Source organism: Denticeps clupeoides, unplaced genomic scaffold, assembly GCF_900700375.1.
Source record: "Denticeps clupeoides unplaced genomic scaffold, fDenClu1.1, whole genome shotgun sequence".
Lineage (NCBI taxonomy): Eukaryota > Metazoa > Chordata > Actinopteri > Clupeiformes > Denticipitidae > Denticeps > Denticeps clupeoides.
Genome location: NW_021629820.1, coordinates 53,804 through 75,195, shown reverse-complemented (window position 1 = coordinate 75,195; position 21,392 = coordinate 53,804). Strand labels below are relative to the sequence as shown.

The 21,392-nt window shown below is 40.4% G+C and overlaps 1 protein-coding gene and 1 pseudogene across 1 annotated transcript in view; both read left to right on the top strand.

Moving 5' to 3' along the window:
• Positions 1 to 21,392, top strand: part of LOC114775164 (SWI/SNF complex subunit SMARCC2-like) — a 35,063-nt gene that overhangs the window by 7,573 nt on the left and 6,098 nt on the right. Inside the window, exons 5-8 of the mRNA XM_028966457.1 lie at positions 322 to 427; positions 4,178 to 4,341; positions 12,241 to 12,375; positions 13,075 to 13,345. Of these exons, the coding sequence (XP_028822290.1) occupies positions 322 to 427; positions 4,178 to 4,341; positions 12,241 to 12,375; positions 13,075 to 13,345 (676 nt within the window). The remainder of the gene's footprint in view (positions 1 to 321; positions 428 to 4,177; positions 4,342 to 12,240; positions 12,376 to 13,074; positions 13,346 to 21,392) is intronic.
• Positions 20,229 to 20,348, top strand: LOC114775165 (uncharacterized; annotated as a pseudogene).

Here is a 21,392-nt window from a genome sequence, read left to right as displayed (position 1 = left end):
CACGCAGTGGGCACCCAGACCTGAACTCCGGCAGAGTCGCTGACACATTATACATTAAACTGCTGAGTAGTGACCCTGCATCACCCTTAGTGAGCAGTGGGCAGCCATGAAAAGGACCCGGAGAGCAGTGTGTGGAGGACACAAGTTATTCTGGATTTCTAAAAGAAAACAGTGCATGTGCATCTGATGTTTGTAATCTGAATATTATTAACTATACTGTCAAAAGTTAATTCAATAATCTTATACACTCATTCTTTGTGTGCGTGAACATGTATGCATGTGGGGGGTTGACTTTCTTTGTCTTTCAACTATCATTTTCAGGAAAGCAAGGAAGGAGCAGCACAGGAAAAGAATGGAGAGAAAGAAGAGGCGAAAGGGAAAGAAGGAGAAATGGAGAGAGAGGCTGAGAAGCCAGAATCTGAAATGAGTATAATTATGCATGCATATCTTACACACATTTATTAGTTTGCTTTTAATAGTGTCATTAATAATGACAACATATATCTATATACTCAGCGTGTATACTGATATTTGTTACTGCAAGTTAACTTATTTAAAATGTAATAGTAATGTAGCTATTTCAGTAATAGCTATTTAAAATAATTTAGCAAATTACATTTTATCACTTTTGTAAATTATGAATGAATGCTGGCAGCCACCAGAGGCTTCAAGCCTCATTTTACTGTAAGATCATACAGTTATGAACCTCTGCTAAATCAAATTTTTAATGTGCAAAGATCAAATTTCAAGTAAATTTAACTCACCGTGAGCTATTATGCCAATAATATTAGCAATAGAAATACTGTCATCTGTCCCTTTATGTCTGGCTGCTTGAGACCCAAGTAGTTAAGTGAGGTTGGTGTACATAGCTGTATCCAGGAGGGGTGGACTCGTTCAATGCTACAAATTTGTTTCGGTCAGGCACAGTACATCAAACCCCTGATCTGTAATAATTTAATTGACAATGAGTGTTTTAGGTGTAAGGTATCTAAAATTTAATAATCCTATTCTTATATCGGGGGTGCTGGTGGTACGTTCAGAAGGAATGATAATATCGGGTAGTAAGTTGCAGTCCAGCCCGTGGAACAGACACAGTGTCATCATATTTATGAGTTTTGTTATTAATGTTTCTTGTAGAATTTCTTGTTTTAATAGAGCGAAGACACAGTGTCAATATTGTGCTGGGTTGTACACGCTGACTCTATGCAAAAATGGCAGACACTCGGTTTAGCCAGTCTGTCTGCTGCCAGCCCCCAAAGAAGATTCTAAGACTATGAGCTAAGTTTTTGGATAACTGAGTGGTGCCCGCCCAGTTGGGGTGGATGCCATCTCGCCCAAAAAGACCAGGCTTCCCCCTAAATGTTGGCCAGTTATTAATAAAAACCCACTTTATTTTTTGGACACCACTCGATTTATATCGAGGAGCCTTACAGGTCTCGTCGCAAAGCCGAAACTGCGGTAATGGGCCAGAGCAGGTTACTTTATCTGACATTTTTTTAGGCAGTTCAAGCATCTCTATAAAATAATCTTTGGTTATTTCCGCCTGGCGTAGCCAGACGTCGTTAGCGCCGACGTGAATCGCTATACTGGAGTACCTGCGGTTATTTTTTGCCAGCGATTTTAAATGTGCGGTAGTGGGCGCTCTGGCTCCAGGAAAACACAGGGTTTTATTCGCTGGTGCTGGTATCCTCACGTTTCGAACTATAGAGCCGGTGGATTGTAGGACCCAGCGGATGCCTCGCTGAGGGGGGAGAAGCTGTTCTGAACGCGGACCGGTGTGTGGTGCCCAGGTGGTGGGGGAGCTTGGCGGGTCGTCGAATGTTGATGTTGTCGAATTTTCTAGTTCTAGTTAGAACTATGTTGGCTGCATTATTCTGAAATAGCTGGAGTTTACTCATGCACCAACTAGAGCATCTAGACAGTAATGCATTGCAGTAATCTAGTTCTAAGGTGAAAGAATGCTATCCTAGTAATATTATCTACATGCGAATTGAATGAGAGGCCTGCATCGATGGATAGTTTTAGGAAATATTTTATTTCAGACAGGTGAATCTACTCAAACATTTACCCCTGCTTCTAACATCTGTGAATAGCAGCAGGTCTGTGTGTTCTCGTTTTGTCTTCTCCAAATGAGCATGGAATAACATGGAATAAGCCTCTGGCCCAAACAGAACACACAATCTCTATCATGTCTTTCATATTTATTATGTTTATCACTTATTTCAGCTTTATAGCCAGTGAAGAGTGTATTTGCAGACTCTACAAATAACATTGGCATATGCTTGTGACTCATTTTGTGATTGATTGAATTTTTTCCTGTGATCAACTGGTTGGGCACCACTGTATCAACCCTTTTGTTATGGCTTTTGGCATCAGGATACAGAACACAGACAGTCTAGCTCAACATCTAAATATATCTGCATCTGCCATTTAAAGGACAGGTAACAATATTTTCTAGTCAGCATTCACCATTGTGGTAAAGATGTCAAAGAAATATGGAAAAAAAGAAATACACCCCAAATAAATATTGGCATATGAACTTTCTGTGCACACTATGGTCAAAGATACATTTTGTTGAACTTTGACCTTTGCGTTGTCATGCCACTAATAAAAACTAAGCATTGAAAATGGCTCTGAAACCAAGATGGAGGAGCAGTTTATTAAAGCAGTGATTATAAGTTGATTACTGCATTTGGTTTAACCATCTTACTTCAGCACCTCATGGAAGGTGATATGCTGGAGAAAAATGTCAGATGTGTTTTGACAGTGAACAGCCAGGTGTATTTGGAAAGTGAACTTGAATGTAAAATATTTTATGGTTTAGTGATTTATAACTATGGTCTTACAGTAAAATGACCATGTGGTGGAAGATATTATGATTATTGATTATTGCATTGATCAATTATAATGATGTTAATTAATAGGTATTGAAAGGAGTTTGGTGTTTTTGTAGTGCTAAATAAGGTAAATACTGGCAGATTACAAAGTGCTAAGAATGTTCAGTGGTGGCAGTGATGGCCTAGCAGGTTAGGAAGCGGACTTGTAACTGAAGTGTTGTGGGTTCAAATTCCAAACTGTCAAGGTACCACTGAGGTACCCTTGTGCCAGGTAACGTCCCTGTAACTGTACAGGTATCCTCAAAAAAATAAAGGGAACACAAAACTAAGACATCCTAGATCTGATTTAATGAAATAATCTTATTAAATACTTGTTCTTTACATAGTTTAATTAATACATAGGCTCTCGTCTCGCTACCTATTGGCAGTCAGGCTACCTATTGGCAGTCAGGCTACCTCTGGCGGGCGCATGGAGGCCTGTGCAGCCCCCAAAGAAATGCCACCTCATACCATTACCAACCCACTGCCAAACTGGTCATGTTGGAGGAACACCCAACAGCATTTCTGGAGAGCACAGGGCGCAAGTTGCGAATTTGCCAATGTTGGTGTTCTCTGGCAAATGTGCTGTATGGTGACACATGCACATTTGTGCCCTGCTGGAGGTCATTTTGCAGGTCATTTTGTTCCGCCTTGCACAAAGGCAGAGTTAGCGGTCCTGCTGATGGGTTGTCGCCCTCCTACAGACTCCTCCACATCTCCTGATGTACTGGCCTATCTCATGGTAGCACCTCTATGCTCTGGACACTACGCTGACAGACAGCCTTCTTGCTACAGCTCGCATTGATGTGCCATCCTGGATGAGCTGCACTAATTGAGCCTCATTCTACCATTATAGTGAAAGCACGGCAGCATTCAAAAGTGATCAAAGCATTATCCAGAAAGCATAGGACCTGAGAAGTGGCTTGCGGTCAACTCCTGCAGAAGACATTGAGAAGTGCTAATTGCCTATAATTTCCACCTTTTGTCTATTTCATGTGCATAGCAGCATGTGAAATTGATTGTCAATTGTGGACACAGTGTTGTGGAGAGTTTGAGTTCACAGTAGTGTGATTTGAGTTACATTGTGTGTTACAAGTGTTCCCTTTATTTTTTTGAGCAGTGTATATCTGCTTTTGACTTTCTGTCAGTCTGTAATTGGTTCTGTGCATGAATGATTTTCTGTATGTTATTTGTTACTAAACAAATTTTGTAACAAAGTAACACTTTGTAACATTTACAGTAATATTCCCAAAACATGTATTTAGGCTACGCCTTACAGACTGGTTTTTTTCTGTTTACAGGCGAAGGTGAAAAGGAAAGGGATGGGAAGAGCCTGTCAGAGGAGAGGCAGCAAGATACAGAGAATGATGGAGAGAGAAAGACCAAGGTGGAGAGGGACATGGGAGAGGGTAACTTGGCAACTGCTGCTGCCTCTGCCCTTGCTGCTGCTGCTGTCAAAGCCAAGGTGTGAGTTTGTGTGTGTGAGAATAACATTAATGCAAACAAAACATCAAAGTCAGCTTTATTGTCAATTCTGCCACATGTACAGGACATACAGAGAATTGAAATTGCATCAGACCCATGGTGCTTACAAGTAACATTAAAGTAACATTAAATACAAAGGTATAAATAAAATTTTAACACAATATACAAATAAGGGCACATGGTGGAGAGTGCAAACCATGTAAACAATGTGAACAATGTAGTGCAACAGAGCTTGTAAGTGTAAAAGTGACAAGTGAGGTAGAGGCAGACCAATGCTGCACAGAGTGACTGGTGCACTGTCAGTTTGTGTGTGTGCGTTAGAGTTCAGAAAGTTTGTGGAGCAGAAGAGGGGAGTGAGGGGAGTGGGGGCAGAGCCGGGAGAGAGTTGAGCTTCCTGACAGCCTGATGGGTGAAGCTGTCCTTCAGTCTGCTGGTCCTGGCCTGGAGACTCCCCAGTCTCCTCCCTGATGGCAGCAGGCTGAAGAAAGTTTGCATTGGATGGGTGGGATCGGCTGCTATGCAGAGGGCTTTTTTGGTGAGCCGTGTGCTGTAGATGTCTTGGAGGGAGGGGAGAGGGACACCGATGATTCTCTCAGCTGCTCTGACTATGCGTTGGAGAGTTTTATGGCAGGACACATTGCAGGCTCCAAACCACACAGTGATGCAGCTAGACAGGATGCTCTCGATGGTTCCTCGGTAGAATGTGTACATGATGGGGGCTGGTGCTCTTGCTCTTCTTAGTTTGCGGGGGAAGTAGAGACGCTGCTGTGCTTTCTTAGCCAGTGCAGTGGTGTTATTTGTCCAGGAGAGATCCTCAGTGATGTGCACACCCAGGAACTTGGTGCTGCTCACTCTCTCCACAGATGCACCGTTGATGGTCAGAGGAGCATGCTGAGTATTTCCTCTCCTGAAGTAAACAACAATCTCTTTAGTCTTCTCCACATTCAGAGAGAGATTGTTGTGTCCGCACCACGTGGCCAGGCGGCTCACCTCGCTTCTGTAGTTAGACTCGTCCCTGTTATTAATGAGACCCACCACAGTCGTGTCATCCATAAACCTAATGAAGCAGTGTGTTTAGAACGATGGTGCTGGATGTGTAACATGTAGACAACAAATATAGTGCTAAACCAGTGAAATGAATAATGCCAAGTAAAAATAATGCAAATAATGCTGTACAAAATGGAACAGTACAATAAGGTTTTCTAAACATAAGAGGTTGTATGTGTTTGTCAATCCAAAGTGGAACATCTTTGGAACATCTGTTGTGTGAGGCACCGTGGAAAGAAGCTATTGCAGGACCCAAATGCTTCAGTACTGTTTTCTGCATGGTAAGAGGGTGAAGGCTGCATGTGAGGGGTGTGTAGAGTCCTTTACAATGCTGGTGGCTTTGGTGAGGTGGTGGGGAATTGTGGTCACTTCCAAGTCCATGTGTGCAGATGTGATTTCAGGCAACTTGCCCCTCTTCTTTCTGTTGAACAAAAGTTCAGCTCTACTCTTCCCAGTTGCACAATTCCTCTGTACTCTGTGACATACCACCTGAACTCTTTTTGCCAGATCAATCCATCTGATGTGATGTGCTTCATAATTTAAGCATTCTGCTGCTCTACTCCAATCAAATTCAAATTTTATTTGTCATATACATAGTCATACACGGTATGATATGCAGTGAAATGATTTAGCGACTGCTACAGACCACAGAATTGCAAATATTGCAAACATAGCCAAATATTACACTTTTATGTCTTAACATAAAACATAAAATATGTGTAACAGGTAGGGTGAAGGACAAAGTGAAAAGTAAAAAAGGAAGAAAAAAAATTGTGCACGAGTAAAGAGTTTGTGCAAGGATTCTGGGGGGGATTGAGTCCAGAAGTGATTGAAAGTGAAAGTGCTGGAGTTTATTGGAGTTCTATGAAGTGTTGTGATTGTTGAGAGCTCGAATAGCCTGTGGGAAGAAGCTCCTCCTCATTCTCTCTGTGTTGGATTTCAGGGAGCGGAATCGCTTCCTGATCGCAGCAGAGGGAACAGTCCATTGTTGGGGTGGCTGAGGTCCTTCACTATCTTCCTGGCCCTGGTCCAGCACCGCTTGCTGTAGATTGATTGAAGGTCAGGGAGCTTGGTACAGATGATGTGTTCAGCTGATTGAACCACCCTCTGTAGGGCTCGCCTGTCCTGCATGGTGCTGTTCCCATACCAGGTTGAGATGTTTCCTGTCAGGATGCTATGGTGCAGGAGTAGAAGTTCCTGAGCACCTTGGAGGGCAGTCTAAAATCTCTCAGGCGTCTGAGGTGGAAGAGACGCTGCCAGGCCTTTTTCACCCCGGTGTTGATGTGACAGGACCATGACGGGTCCTGCGTGATTTGAACACCGAGGAAGCTGTCCACTCTCTCCACTGGGCTCCTTTTGATGACAGGGGTCCGTTAGTTCCTCTCCTGCTTGGTACTAAAGTCCACTATTAACTCCATTGTCTTGCTGATGGTCAGATGGAGATTGTTCCTCTGGCACCAAATCTCCAGATTTCCAACCTCCTCCAGGTAGGATGTCTCGTTGTTGTCAGAGATCAGGCCCACCATGACAGTGTTTTCAGCAAACTTGATGATGGTGGTGGAGTTTGTAGTGGCTGCACAGTCATAGGTGTAGAGAGTACAGCAGGGTGCTCTGAACACAGCCCTGGGTGGCTCCAGTGCTGAGAGTGATGTTGGCTGAGACATGTCCACACATTCTTACTGCCTGTGGTCTCCCAGTCAGGAAGTTGGAGATCCACTGACAGAGAGATGATCTGAGTCCCAGGTGCTGCAGCTCAGTGGTGAGTGTGGAAGGGATTATCGTGTTAAATGCTGTACTATAGTCAATGAAAAGCATTTTAACCTAATTTCCCTTCCGAGTGTCCAGGTGGGTGAGTGCTGGGTGGAGGAGATGAGAGATGGCGTCGTCTGTGCATCGATTGGGACAGTAGGCAAACTGTAGTGAGTCGAGTGTGTCCGGTAATGAAGAAATGAGTCTCTGACCAGCCGAAAGCTCTTCATCACTACTGAGGTTAGGGCTACAGGGCGGTTCTCGTTGAGGGAGGCAGGATGGGGTTTCTTTGGGACTGGAATAATGATGGATTCCATGAAGCATGTGGGGATCACTGACTGAGATAAAGAGAGGTTGAATATCTCTGTGAACAAAGTTGCTAGCCGGTCTGTGCAGGCTCTGAGGATTCTCCCCAAAATGCCGTCTGGTCCTGCTGCCTTCCTGGTGTTCACTCTCCTGAAGGCTCTCCTCACGTCATGCTCGATGATGATTAACGCATTTTCGGTGCTGGCAGTGTCTTCCTGTCTGCAGCTGTAGGCGCCACTAGCCTTAGCATCGCTAGCGTCTTTAGCTGCAGCCTCGAAGCGAGCATAGAATGTGTTCAGCTCGTCTGCCAGAGACACGTTCACGTTCGTCATACAGGATGTTGGTGCTTTATAATCCGTGATCATTCTTAGTCCCTGCCAAAGGCTCCTAGAGTCACTCTTTTCGAGTTGTGACTCTAGTTTCTTCCCGTAGTGCTGCTTCACCTCCTTCATTGCTTTCCTGACGCTGTATGACGCAGCCTTGTATGGTTCCATGTCCCCGGAAGCACGCCCCACGTTATAGGTTTTCTTTATTTTATAATTGCACTTTGGGGGGTCTGTGTGAAACATTATTTCAATACACAGTAGGTTGGATATCTTGGATCTTGAACTCAGAACAGAACTATATTGTATATTGTCTTTGCATTTGGACACCATAAACATTAAGATAAAATGCATGAGATTGAAAATAAGATGTATAAATAGTCAGTTATCTAAGGCTGCTGTAGTGCTTGTAGAGGACTGAGCTGAAAAAATAAACTCATTATCATCAGTGAACACTGTTCTGTCAGTATATTGTTAATAAACTCACCTCAAATATTATTTACATGTGTCCACTATACCCCCACATAAAACCACAAATAAACATGGATACAGAATGAGTGACCAATTTGTGTTGAGGCAACACAAGTTAAGCAACTTGTTTTTCACTCCTCCGTGGCTGAAGAGGGTAGATTTACCGCGTGCTGTGAAGCTAAATTCAATGTGTGATTAAAGCATTTAAAATGCTTTAATCAAATGCAGACTTCTGCTGTCCATTACTGCAGCTCTGCAATGTTACTGCCAGTATGGCTCTCGTGGAAAAGTAGTTGCCTCATTAATGTGGGGCGATGTTATATAATGTAAGATTCAGTGGCTAGCAAAGTCCAGCTCTTTCCACAAAAAGAAAAAATATTTTTTTACAATTTTCCTTATGCCCTCGTACAAACTGGGCATTGCTACCTCCATAATATATTTCCGAGGATGTGTTTTCAATCGCTCTATAGAGGCACAAATCCTTCTTATCTTTGCAATATTTCTAATGTGAAAGAATGCTATTTTAGTGATATTATCTACAATTATTATCTACAAATTGAATGAGAGACCAGCATTAATGATGACACCTAGATCCTTTACTTCTGTACTTGGTGAGATAGAAAGGCTATCCAGAGTTATGATGTAGTCAGACAGCTTACATTTGGCTGCTTGAGGTACAAGACGTTCTGTCTTATCATGGTTTAACAGAAGAAAGTTGGTGAGCATCCACTGTCTAATGTCCTTCAGACAATAATCTATTCTGTTCTATCGATTGTCATTGCTGATAAATACAACCGTGTGTCGTCAGCATAGCAGTGAAAGCAAATACCGTCTTGCGAATGATATGACCTAAAGGTAACATGTATAAGGAAAATTGCAATGGACCTAGGACGGAACCTTGTGAAACATCAAAATCTATTTTACTATGTGAATAACCATTGATGTCCACAAACTAAAACAGTGTTTTACCACAAAATAAAAAATAACGTTGTCGATATAACAACATTTTTATGCTGCTTTCTTGGGTTACCTTTAAAAGAGAACCTGCTGATTATTGGCCCTGTTGGCTCATGGTAGTGGAGGGGGAAAGGGGGTGTGCCTTGGTGATCACATAGGAAGGTTATGGATCATTATTATTATTACTACCAGGGCTGGCCCTAACAAATTTGGAGCCCTACTCCAGATTTTAGATGGCGCCACCTTGCATTGCAATAAATTCCACTGCTAGTGTAGAAACTAGACATTAATGTCTTCTTACACCAATTGCAATATAAAAAATTGTAACTGCAAAAAGATTATGAAGATTATCAACTTGAGCTTGTTGAATGATAATTAGCTCTCAGGTTTTAATGACAGGGAAGAGTGACATCCCACTAAACCCCGCCACCACCCTGTTCCCACCCTGGCCAGTCCCATCCATTGTCATGGGTCGTATAGGCAGCAGGAATTGCGGGGTTTCATTATTAATTTTATTATTTGTAATGTTGTTGTTGTTATTAATTGCTCAGACTTGTGGGAGAAAAGATTTTATACATGGCTCAGACAATTCAATAAAATTATTTAACCTATTTGGAGAGAGAGATAATAATAAATTCCAGGGTGCCTTTTCATTGGTAGTGTTGTTGTATTTTACCCAGATACAATACCGTTTTTGTTTGTTTGTTTGTTTGTTTTTTTTATGATTTTTTTATATTTTGTTTGTCTTTTCTTTTTTTGATTGGCTGGTAAATTACAGGTGGGGTAGTGGTGGCCTAGCGTTTAAGGAAGCGGCACAATAATCAGAAGGTTGCCGGTTTGATTCCCGATTCACCAAGGTGCCACTGAGGTGACACTGAGCAAAGCACAGTCCCCACACAGCTGCCCACTGCTCACCAAGGGTGATGGGTTAAAAGCAAAGGACACATTTTGTTGTGTGCACGGTATGCTGTGCTGCAGTGTATCACAATGATAGTCACTTCACTTTCACCTTACTTTAGGTTCTAGGACCCAGCAGAGACTTGTTTTATAGTGAGGCACTCCTGTGCAGCGGTCTGAAAGATATTGGCTGCTGTGGCATATTAGCCTACAAATTATATTTCAGTGTGAACATTACATTGTGTGGCAGGAATACATAAAAAAAAAGACTGTCGCTCAGAGTGCTCTCGCTCACAGTATTTTACTCAATAGACCTATGCATTCATTGCTAAATGTTCATTTTAGAATGGTAATTATTGACTGTTTATTTCCGAGGATGATATCCTTCCTCATCCCCTCTGAACTTGAGTACCTGCACCCTTCCCTGCACCATGTGCAGTGACAGCTCCACAGTTGTGGAATGGACAGATCTGTTCACTCTGGCCTTTTGTTAATGCTGCTAGTGAAGTTAAAAACCCAAACACAGTGTCAATTATCAACAACTATTTTTTGTAGAGCAGTATGTTTCAATGGGCTCTATAGCAAGTACAGACGACACTCTTTAAACTTAGACCATTGTAACGAATTTGCTCAAAGGGAAATATTTATAATTAATTATAACTGGTTATAATTAATAATAAACATTTAGATTAGAGTTTAGGATAAACTGGAGCAGAATCAATGTTACAATTACTTGATCTGTCCATCCACCGAGCAGATAATATAATTATTTATCAATTCTGGCCAGGAAGGGTAGCTTTCCCACTCTGCAGTGCTAGCAGTAATTTAGCATGTAGCTTAAAGGATCAACGTTCAGTGACTCCAGATTGTGAGCAGCACACAGAAACAAACGATTGTGAATTTAAAGAATTTAATAAACAAGGCTATAGCTAACATACAACAATTAAACAAACATATACATACAGGATAACAGAAAGTGAGGAAAAGAGAATGGCAGTATTTCACATCAATTAACTACAGCCTAATGAGAATCGTCAGAGAATCAAGGTTCGTCTTAAAAAGGGGTTCAAGCTTAAACACGCACCTAAATAGTTATAAACGTTACTTGCATTGGTCCTTGTTTCATGCAAAAGAGTCCTGATGCGATAGGGTGACGATCCTCGACCTTTAGGCGTGAGCTGGAGGTCTTCCTTGAAGTTACTTCAAGGTAAACTTGCCGAAGATTAAGCCCAAGAGATGAGCTTAACAAAGTGTTGAAAAGACGTGTCTCAGGAGTAAGAAAGATTTTCTGAGCCCAGCGGGGCCTGGGAGAATCACTTTTGATGCTGTGACCATGTGGCCTGAATGGCCAATCACAAGTGTGATTTTTTGGCGGGAGAAACTTCCTTTGTCTTGGTTTTACGACCCCTTGGAATTTTTATTGCTGGCCCAGAGAGAAACTGCAGTGAACAATTTCTACCTTTTTGAAACTGTATGATGCATTTTGTGATCACATAGTATGCATCACTGTTTCAGTAATAAAGAGATGTTCCTTCTGATACCAAGAAAGGGACCTTTAGGAGGTAGGAAAGTAGAGATACACTTATGCACTTAAGTACAGGCAATTAATGGAAATAGAAAGTTGTAACTAGTATAATTCATACAAGGGAACGTACACACAATGTATGCATATACAGGATCCACTTATAATCGCATATTCCTAGCACAAGATACAGAAAATGTGTTTAAGTGTGTGCGTGATTGTGTATTGCAAGGGTGGGGCCAGGCAGGAGGTCTTTTTGGAATGCTTTGAAGCTTGGAGCCCCAATCTGTTTAGCATCCTTGTGATAGTGGGGGAAGACTGTGGGCAATCAAGCCTCCATCTAAGTGTAGAATGAGGGTCCAGGTTTGTAATTTATATGTAAGTGTCAAAGGTTAATACGGTCTTTGAAGATCGGCCATCTGTGATCCTAGGCAGACGCTACACCACCTCAAGACACAACTCTCTAGTAAACTCACATGTAGAAAAAAAATGTCTTGAGACAAAGTAATTCAGAGAGGGATCCCCTTTCAAGGTTGCAAATTGTGATCTACTCTGTATTAGGTGAGTGTTTATAATGATCAGGTCTATCTCTTTTTTTTCCTGACAGCACCTGGCTGCTGTGGAGGAAAGGAAGATAAAATCCCTGGTAGCCCTGCTTGTCGAAACACAAATGAAGAAGTTGGAGATTAAGCTGCGACACTTTGAGGAGCTGGAGACCATCATGGACCGTGAGAGAGAGGCAGTGCGTTTGTTGAAAATCCTAAATCTTAAGGGTTAAGGGTGACATCCATCCAGGGGGTGCCACAAACAGATGAAGAAAAAAAAATAGTAATATTAGTTGGTATTACTGTGTCTTTATTTGAAAAGAATAAGCCCACATGACTTTACATGCATGGCAAAGCCTATTAAATAGTAGTAGAAGTGAAAACGCTGTTTAATCCTTCTCATGTCGTTTTTTTAAATCGTGGTAAAACTCCCTTCAGTGTTTGGTGCTGCATTCTGGGGGCGACACCTAAAACCTTGCCTAGGGCTCCAAATTTGTTATGGCAGATTATTACTGTGGCTTTTGCTAGAAAGATTTTTGCAATGTCAGTGTAGACTATATTAATTGTTCAAGAGTATAGAAATAATCTTAATTTCACTCTTTTGTCCACTTTCTACAATTTGACTATGTGTGTTTAAGTGTTTAAACTATCAGTGTCTTGTCTGACCCATTTTATTTTTGCTTGATACATGTCAATAATTCCATCCTTCTGAAATGCAGAGGCATCTTTTCCTAAACCATCAAATGTCTCTGAACATTTTTGTTTAATAATCAGTTAAGAATAACATGTTGCTGCAGTAATTACCAGTTACCATTTCAAATATCTTGACTGTTTGCAGAACACTTTGTTTATATGCATGTGATTAAGGTTGTTGTTGTATTTCTTTCTGTGTGTAGTTAGAGTACCAAAGGCAGCAGTTGCTGGCTGACCGTCAGTCATTCCATATGGAGCAACTGAAATATGCTGAGCTGAGAGCTCGGCAGCAACATTTCCAACAGCTGCAGAGTCAACACAGCAACCCCCCTCCACAGGTTCCACCCCAGTCTGGACCACCACCTGTCTCCAGTCCTGCCGCACCTAATGAGGCATCATTGAACACCGTACAAACACACACACCACCAATCTCACACACTGTACCGGCAAATACAACTGCACCTACCTTACATGGTAAGTATAAACAGGACAGATTCAGTTGTTTTTTCTATTGAAAGTCTTTTTTTACCAGTACTGCCTCCCTACCGCCAAGACTCCTACAGTGCCTCACGTGATAACTGGGCTTCCTTGTAGTTCCAGGCTAAACTGTAGGGGCTCTCAGACCAGTTGACAATGTGAGTAAACACATATGAGAAAACACCTCTAGCTTTGGGTTGTGCTCTGTAATGGGGAACCAAACATTTCCCCGCAACTGCACTCATCCAAAAGTCATCTTAAAGTCATCTTGCCAATGAAGCCTGTTGACTGCATGAGCCTTCGTTCACATAAAATTGAATCATCGTGCAGACTTGTCTCAACCTCTACAACCCTTTTTCCTTCCATTCCTTCACCTCAAACACAAGGGAATGCTCACACCCTTCTGAATACTAATGCTGGTATGATGACAGCTCTGATGACTCTGCGTAGCTAGATAGGTCCTGTTCAAAATAACACGTCCCATGGTGTACTGCTGAGCAAGCATAAAGCAATGTGTGCAAAGCTCTACAGGACCTCTACAATGAACTATCTTGAGGGTGGTATTAGGCGATATGAGAAATGTCTTCTGCATTTTATATTTATTTTTACATTATCTGTCGATTTATATCAATATAAATCAAATCACTGTCAAACCACCTTTTTATTCCTACGGTGATAAAACAAGACAAAACTAATTTTGGTTTAAATATAATTTATTTTGTCAGAAGTTAAACTGCAATAAATATAAATAATATAATAAATATATTAGTAACTTAAATTGTTCTGACCAGAAGTTGTTTAATCAATTTTAAGTAAATTTAATTCAACAAAATTATGACGGGTTTGTCTTCACACCGGGGCAGTGGTGGCCTAGCATCTTAGGAAGCAGACCCATATTTTTAGCCAATTTAATTTAATCTGAGGAATTTGAACATACCTCAGACACATTACTTTAGATATTAACAGGTCCACAGTTTGGCCAATGTGGTGGAATTTGGCATAGGCACTTTGCGATGTTGCCTTACACCAAAGGGAGTATTAGTTTGCATTTGTTTGATGATGTTGCAGTATGGTTAAGTAAAAGCACAAGAAGCACACATGTGGTCTCTGTTATTCTTCTTACAGATTATTACCTTGGTTACAGAAATAATATAAGTGTACAGAAAGTGCAGTAGCAGTCAGAGGTGGGTAGAGTAGCCAAAAATGCTGTTCGAGTACAAGTTGCGTTACTCCAAAATGTACAGTGGTCTACTTAGCTCATGGCACCATTTAAAAAAATGTTTACCAATGCAAAAAGTGTCTATATGAAAATTTGTGTTACTCTGCCATGTGTGTGGCCATATGACTGCATTTCTATGTCTGATTGTTGAAATGGTGTTGTGATTTTTGCTGCTACGTCTGAATGGTGAAATGTGTTAGATCTACTGCTGGCAAATGGTTTAAAAAAGTAACAAGTCGAGTGTTTCCCAATGTAGCAAAATAAGAGTACAGTTTCTTATTTAAGTATGTACTAAAGTTAAAGTAAAAAGTATTGCGTTGTAAAACTACTCTTAGAAGTACTTTTTTTTTTCAAAAAGCTACTGAAGTAAATGTAATGGAGTAAATGTAACTCGTTACTACCCAACCCTGGTAGCAGTGATGTATGTGTTTAGGATAAATAAGTTTTATTTTGTGTCTGGCTCCACCAGTCAGATCTATGCAGCAGACAGGATAGGCTGACAGTGGTGCTTGTGGGATTGAGAAAGAAACATTTCTCTACAAGACTAAAAATTTGAGAAGAACAATGGAAATTTGCTGCTTCCGCTAGCCTCTCTAACCTCTAGCCTCAGTGTAAATGATGACTCCGTTAGTGTAAGGTTAGTGTAAATGATGTGTAATCATTTATGATGACTCCATCATTTACACTGTGATTTTTCCTTGTCATTTCCTGTCGTGGGGTAAACACCTAACTCAAAGGGTACAAATATATCACATGCGAAAAAAAAGGTCACGATTTATGTGCGCACACTGTGCGGTCCGATGCTTGTCTGTGACCTAACTACTCAGACTACACAAGCAATATGAACACATCGGAAGCAGAAGAAGAAGAACCTGAATTATTAGTGATGCTGAACAAAGCAAAATACGCTACTTTGGCCATTTGGTGCACAAAAAAAAAATTCTGCGGCAGTATGGCTACACATTAGACTTATTTTTTTATTTTGATTTTCCACTATAAATAACTTTTCTCTCTGTTGTTCCAGCCATGATAAGAAGGCGGGACCATGTTAAAAAGTTTAAGGCCCCAGTTAAGATCAGTGACTCCGCCATAAGAACTGGGCAATAATGGCCCAAGACAAGTCCCAAGATGGAAATCACTGCTGAGCAAAAAGAACATTAAGGCTTTTCTCTGTTTTGACAAATTATTTTAATGATCCCCAAAACTTTTAGGAAAATTTTGCGGACTGACTGACGAGACAAAAGTTTAACTTTTTGGAAGGTTTTACTTTTGTGTCCCATTACATCTGGCATAAAATTAACACCACATTTCACAAAGAAAATATTATATCAACAGTAAAATATGGTGGTTGTACAGAGGTATGTCCAGAACATAATTTGTGGGAGTTACAATTGTGTTATGGCCCTGAGTACACTTCTCTCTGTCAGCTCACGGTACAGATCCTGAATAGTGATATTTAACACTTGTGCCGATTTATCAACATATTCTGTTCAATTATACCATCTAAAGCCAAGTTTTCTTTGAATGAGGAAGACAATGCCTCAGATGCCAGACAATTCCGCAGCCAGGCTAATTCAGCAGGTAATGCTAGCCCCAAGTCACAAGTGCAAGAGGATACTGGAAAGGCCCATAATATGGACATAATTCAGATTCTTTGGATCATAAATTATATTTCCACAAAAATTGATGTGGTCTTGAAAAAATTCAGGACTTAAAGAGAGATGTGCAGGAGTTCATGGCATGCACGGATGAAATAGAAGTGAGAATAAGCAATGTAAAAGATGCAGTCACCTCAGAGAAAGGCAAGAATGAAGAACTAGCAAAAAAACATTTGCACTGATCCAACTTGCAAATCGTTAACATGTCAGAGAAAATGGAAGGAAATGATGCAGTAGCATTCTTGGAGAAATGGCTCCCCGAGACACTGGACTTGTGACATTCCCAATTCCACTCCATATTGAACAACTCAAGTCTTCAATAGTGTTTATCCGGAAACTCACCTATTTAGAGATGACATTGTGAAAGTGCAAAGGAGATAGCCAGGCAATGTGTTGGCATCCTGTTTCCTCTCCTACTCTAGAGGGGTTATAGTGTTAATTCATAAATCAGTACCTTTTCTGGTTTATAATACTATTTTTGACAAAGCAGATAGATTTTTGGTGGTTGAGGGTACCTTTTTATGAGGTATACATTTGGTTAGTGTGTATGGTCCCAATGATGACAATCCATTATTTTTTGAGAATTTGTTTTTGCTCTTAGCAAACTTCATGGTAGAATAATACTGGCTGGTGGTTTAAATGTTTGTTGCCTAGTGTCACTAACTTTGTATGTGATAGTATTGTTTTGTCGATTCATACTCAAATTTTATAATGTGGGATAGTTGAATAAACAATTGGTGTCTACATCCTAAATGGTTACAAGTGTCGGACTTTATAAAATTTATCGGAGAACATATTGATCTCTATTATTTATAAAAACAAACCAAATAACTGCATCCATTAGATGGGAAGCCTTTAAGGTATATATTACAGGACAAATTATAAGATTCACCAATTTGAAAATGAATAAATTTAAACAGACAATGAATGAATTAAATTCCAAAAGCTCTCTTTGTTTAATAATATTGAAACAAACCTTCTATGACCAGGGTGAATAACCAGGTAAATCGCTGGCCTGGCAAATAAAGAAGATTGTGCTACAGCCCTTTTTTAAGGGAAATGCAATCCTGGAACTTTTTCATTTACATTTATGGCATTATCCAGAGTGACTTACAACGTGCTTAAGTTACCATCGATGAAGAGATCAATTCCGGTTCACTAGGACCCCAACTATAAATACATCTATTTTATTCACTTTGTTGTAGATTCTGTACACAAGTTTGACAACAAGAAAATAACAATTTAATCTAAATATTCTTTAAAGAGGATGGTCTTGAGCTGTCGTTTGAAGGTGCTCAGTGACTGAGCTGTTCTGACCTCGAAGGGAAGTTCATTCCACCACCGAGGGGGCAAGACAGAGAAGAGTCTAGATGAATGTTTTCCTTTTACCTTCAGAGATGGAGGGACCAGGTGAGCAGTACTGGAGGCTCGGAGTATACGAGGTGCAGTGCGAGGTGTAATAAGGGCAGTCTGGGTTTAAATCACATTAAAGTTGACAATCAGCTCTGTTAAGAGTTTTTAATGACATTCTCTTAGCAAATGATTCTGATTACTCTGTATTACTTGTGCTTCTCGAATTAACAGCTGCTATTGATACAATTGATCATGTTATTCTTGCTTCAAAGCTGGAACATTGGGTCGAGCCCTCAAATGGTTCAAATCATATCTGTGTGATAAAAAACCTCTGCATCTCTATTAAGGACTCTTTCTCATCTTCAAAGGTGCTTCCGTGAGGGGTACCACAGGGCTCCATTTTGGGTCCTTTTATTCTCTTTTATTGTTATACTTACATCTTCTTGGAGCTATGTTTCTTTTCATTTCTATGCAGATGACTGTCAAGTCTATTTTCCCCTTAAGTGTAACAAGGGGTGCTTTATCCAACCTCTTTTCAACTGTTTGACTGATGTCAAGAAGGGAGGATGGTCTTAAATTTCCTGGACCTAAATGAGAGTAAGACAGAATCTATGCTTTTTGGTAGTGGTGACCATGTCCATATTGACTTCACTTCCCTAGCCCCTTCTGAAAAAATCATTGATTACAAACCTAGGTGGTAAAATGGACTTAACTCTGAAAATTGATGCACAGGTTAAAATGTTGTTGCTTTTTTTCATCTGTGGCACCGAGCCAATCTCAAGCAGTCCTTTCCAAACAAAATCTGGAAACAGTGATTCGCGTTTTTATTACGTCCTGCCTTGACTTCTGTAATTCATTGCTTTTTGGGACCAGCCAGACATCTTTAACCCGCCTTCAATTAGTACAAAATGCAACTGCATGTTTTCTTAGAGGTATAAACAGGTGAGATCACATAACTTTGATCTTAGCCTCACAACACTGGCTCCCTGTCTGTTTTAGAGTTTGTTTTAAAATTCGATTATTTGTTTTTAAGTCACTGAATGGCTTGGCTCCAGTCTACTTATCAGACTTAGTCCAATTCCTTCACTCCACCCCGTTCTCTCAGGTCTTCAGACCAGAGACTGTTGTCTATTCCTAGGTCATTATACAAGCTCAGAGGCAACAGGGCCTTTGCAGTGGCCAGCCCACATCTATGGAATGACCTACCAATCAGTGTCAGGCAGGCTCCATCAATCACTGTGTTTAAATCTCGTTTAGACTCACTTTTACACCCTGGCTTTTAACCCAGTGTGAGGTGGTTCTTATGCAGTGTTCTTATGCAGTGTTTTATGTGTTGTTTAATTCAAATTTCTTTTAGTTCTTTATTTTAATTAACTTTTTGTCCATGTCTGTCCTGTTCCTGGTAATTTAATTTTAACATTTTAAATATTTTATTTAATGTACATCACTTTGGTCAGCTCCTTTGTTGTGTTAAAGTTCTTTATAAATGTATGGTATGGTATGGTACGGTATGGTATGGTGTGTGTGTGGTGTGGTGTGGTAAACTTTTTGCTATGAGACTACAAAGAGTCTTACCAACCATCATACATAGCGTGTATGTGGTTCCATAACCTGAGGAGAGTGCTTAACAAAGTTTATATCTGTGAAGAGCTCCCTGACACTGCTATCCTATCAGATGCAGAAAAGCGTTCGAGTTGAATGGCCCCATTTACTTCAAAGCTTTGGTGATGGATCAAAATAATAATTGATTACACTGCATAATGCTGATGATTTCCACTGCAATGATTTCAATAATCTCATCTCTCACCATTTTAAATTATTTCGAGGTACTAGACAAGGGTCACCGACCTCACCTCTACTTTTCGTCATAGCCATGGAACCATTAGTAATAGCGATTAGATCTCATTCATCAATACATAGTTATATGACTATGGACATACAACACAAGATAACAATGTACGCAGATGATACTATTGTATTCCTGTCAGAGCTTGTAAAAATCAATTCCTGCTCTACATTCCTAGAGTTTATTAAGCAATATGGTGAGATCTCTGGATTTAAAGTGACCAGTGGGTTTTTGAATATCATCATTAACGGCAAAGAAAGATTTAAACGCTTGGGTATCAAAATAACCCCAAATATACGCAATCTTAGTTCAGTCATTTATGAGTCCATGTTAGCAAAATTGTCAGAAGGTATCAGTAGATGGACGACTCAGCTGATATCTATATTGGGAAGAATAAACATAATATTCCCATTTACCCAAATTTCTATATGTCGTTCAATCAATTTACATTTACATTTACAGCATTTATCAGATGTCCTTATCCAGAGTGACTTACAATCAGTAGTTACAAGGACTGTCCCCTGGAGCAACTTAGGTTTAAGTGTCTTGCACAGGAACACCAATGGTAGTAAGCAGGATTTGAACCTGGGTCTTCTGGTTCATAGGCGAGTGTGTTACCCACTAGGCTACTACCACCCGATTTCACTATACCCCACCTGCATTCATTTTTTCTAAATCAGAAAAACCTCTCTCTAATTGTATTTGGGACAATAGGAGGCCAAATACCTAGTTATACTCTGCAACCCATAAGAAAACTGAAGAAAAACACTACTAATCCATTTTGCTTACGGCCATACCAGCCATGCTTATGGCCTTACCAGCCGAAGAACGCCGATCTCGTCTGATCTCGGAAGCCTTAAGGAGGGTTGGGCCTGGTTAGTACTTGAATGGGAGACTGCCTGGGAATACCAGGTGCTGTAAGCTTTATGTTTTGGGGCAGTGGCGGCCTAGCGGTTAAGGATGCAGCCCCGTACTCAGAGGTTGCCGGATGAAATCCCGATCCGCCAAGGTGCCACTGAGGTGATACTGAAGCAAAGCATCGTCCCCACACACTGCTCCCCGGGCCGCCTGTCATGATTGCCCACTGCTCACTCAGGGTGATGGGTTAAATGCAGAGGACAAATTTCATCACTGTGTGCACCGTGTGCTGTGCTGCTGTGCATCACACGTGACAATCACTTTCACTTTATATTTATTTATTTTCACTTTATTGGAATACCTTCATCATACTCTGACACAAAGTTCAGAAAATGTTAGACAACCCATCTGGATTGTCCTGTTTTCCCCAAATCATATCTGACATGAGGTTTGAAATATGGTCAAACAAGGGCATTTTAAAAATGTAAGATGTATATAGGAATCACAATCTTTTGTCATTTAATGAGTTGAAAGCACTTTTTGATATACAAGAAACTCTTCTTCAAGTTTCTACAACTTATATTGCTTAATCAAATAATTCATTACAACAACCTTCATTTCCATCCTAGAAAACATATGTTACAAATAATCGTTTTGACCAGTTCTATTACATGCTGGTCGCAAATGCATAAGGATAATACAGATAGTGAGAGAAGAGATTGGATTCATGATGTATGAGATTTCACCCATAGAGTGAAGGCAAATTTGTTTGAAAACACACTGCCAAATACAATACAGGAATGAGAATGATACAATTTACAATTCTCCCCTGAAAAATTAAATACATTTAATCCTGATACCTGTTATAAGTGCAACATTCATCATGGCACACTATACCACTTTTTGTGGATGTGGGAAAAAATCTCTATCAATCTATAATGTATAAAATTAAAGCCACACATTTAAGAATGTGGTTTGGTCACTCTCATAAATGTCTGAATGGTTCTTCTATGGGGGCTCTATTTTTCAGTGTTGCCACAGGTGCTGACATAGCGGTGATGTGCACAAAGTGTCAATATTTCATGTGACGACCATTATTTTCCATCACTG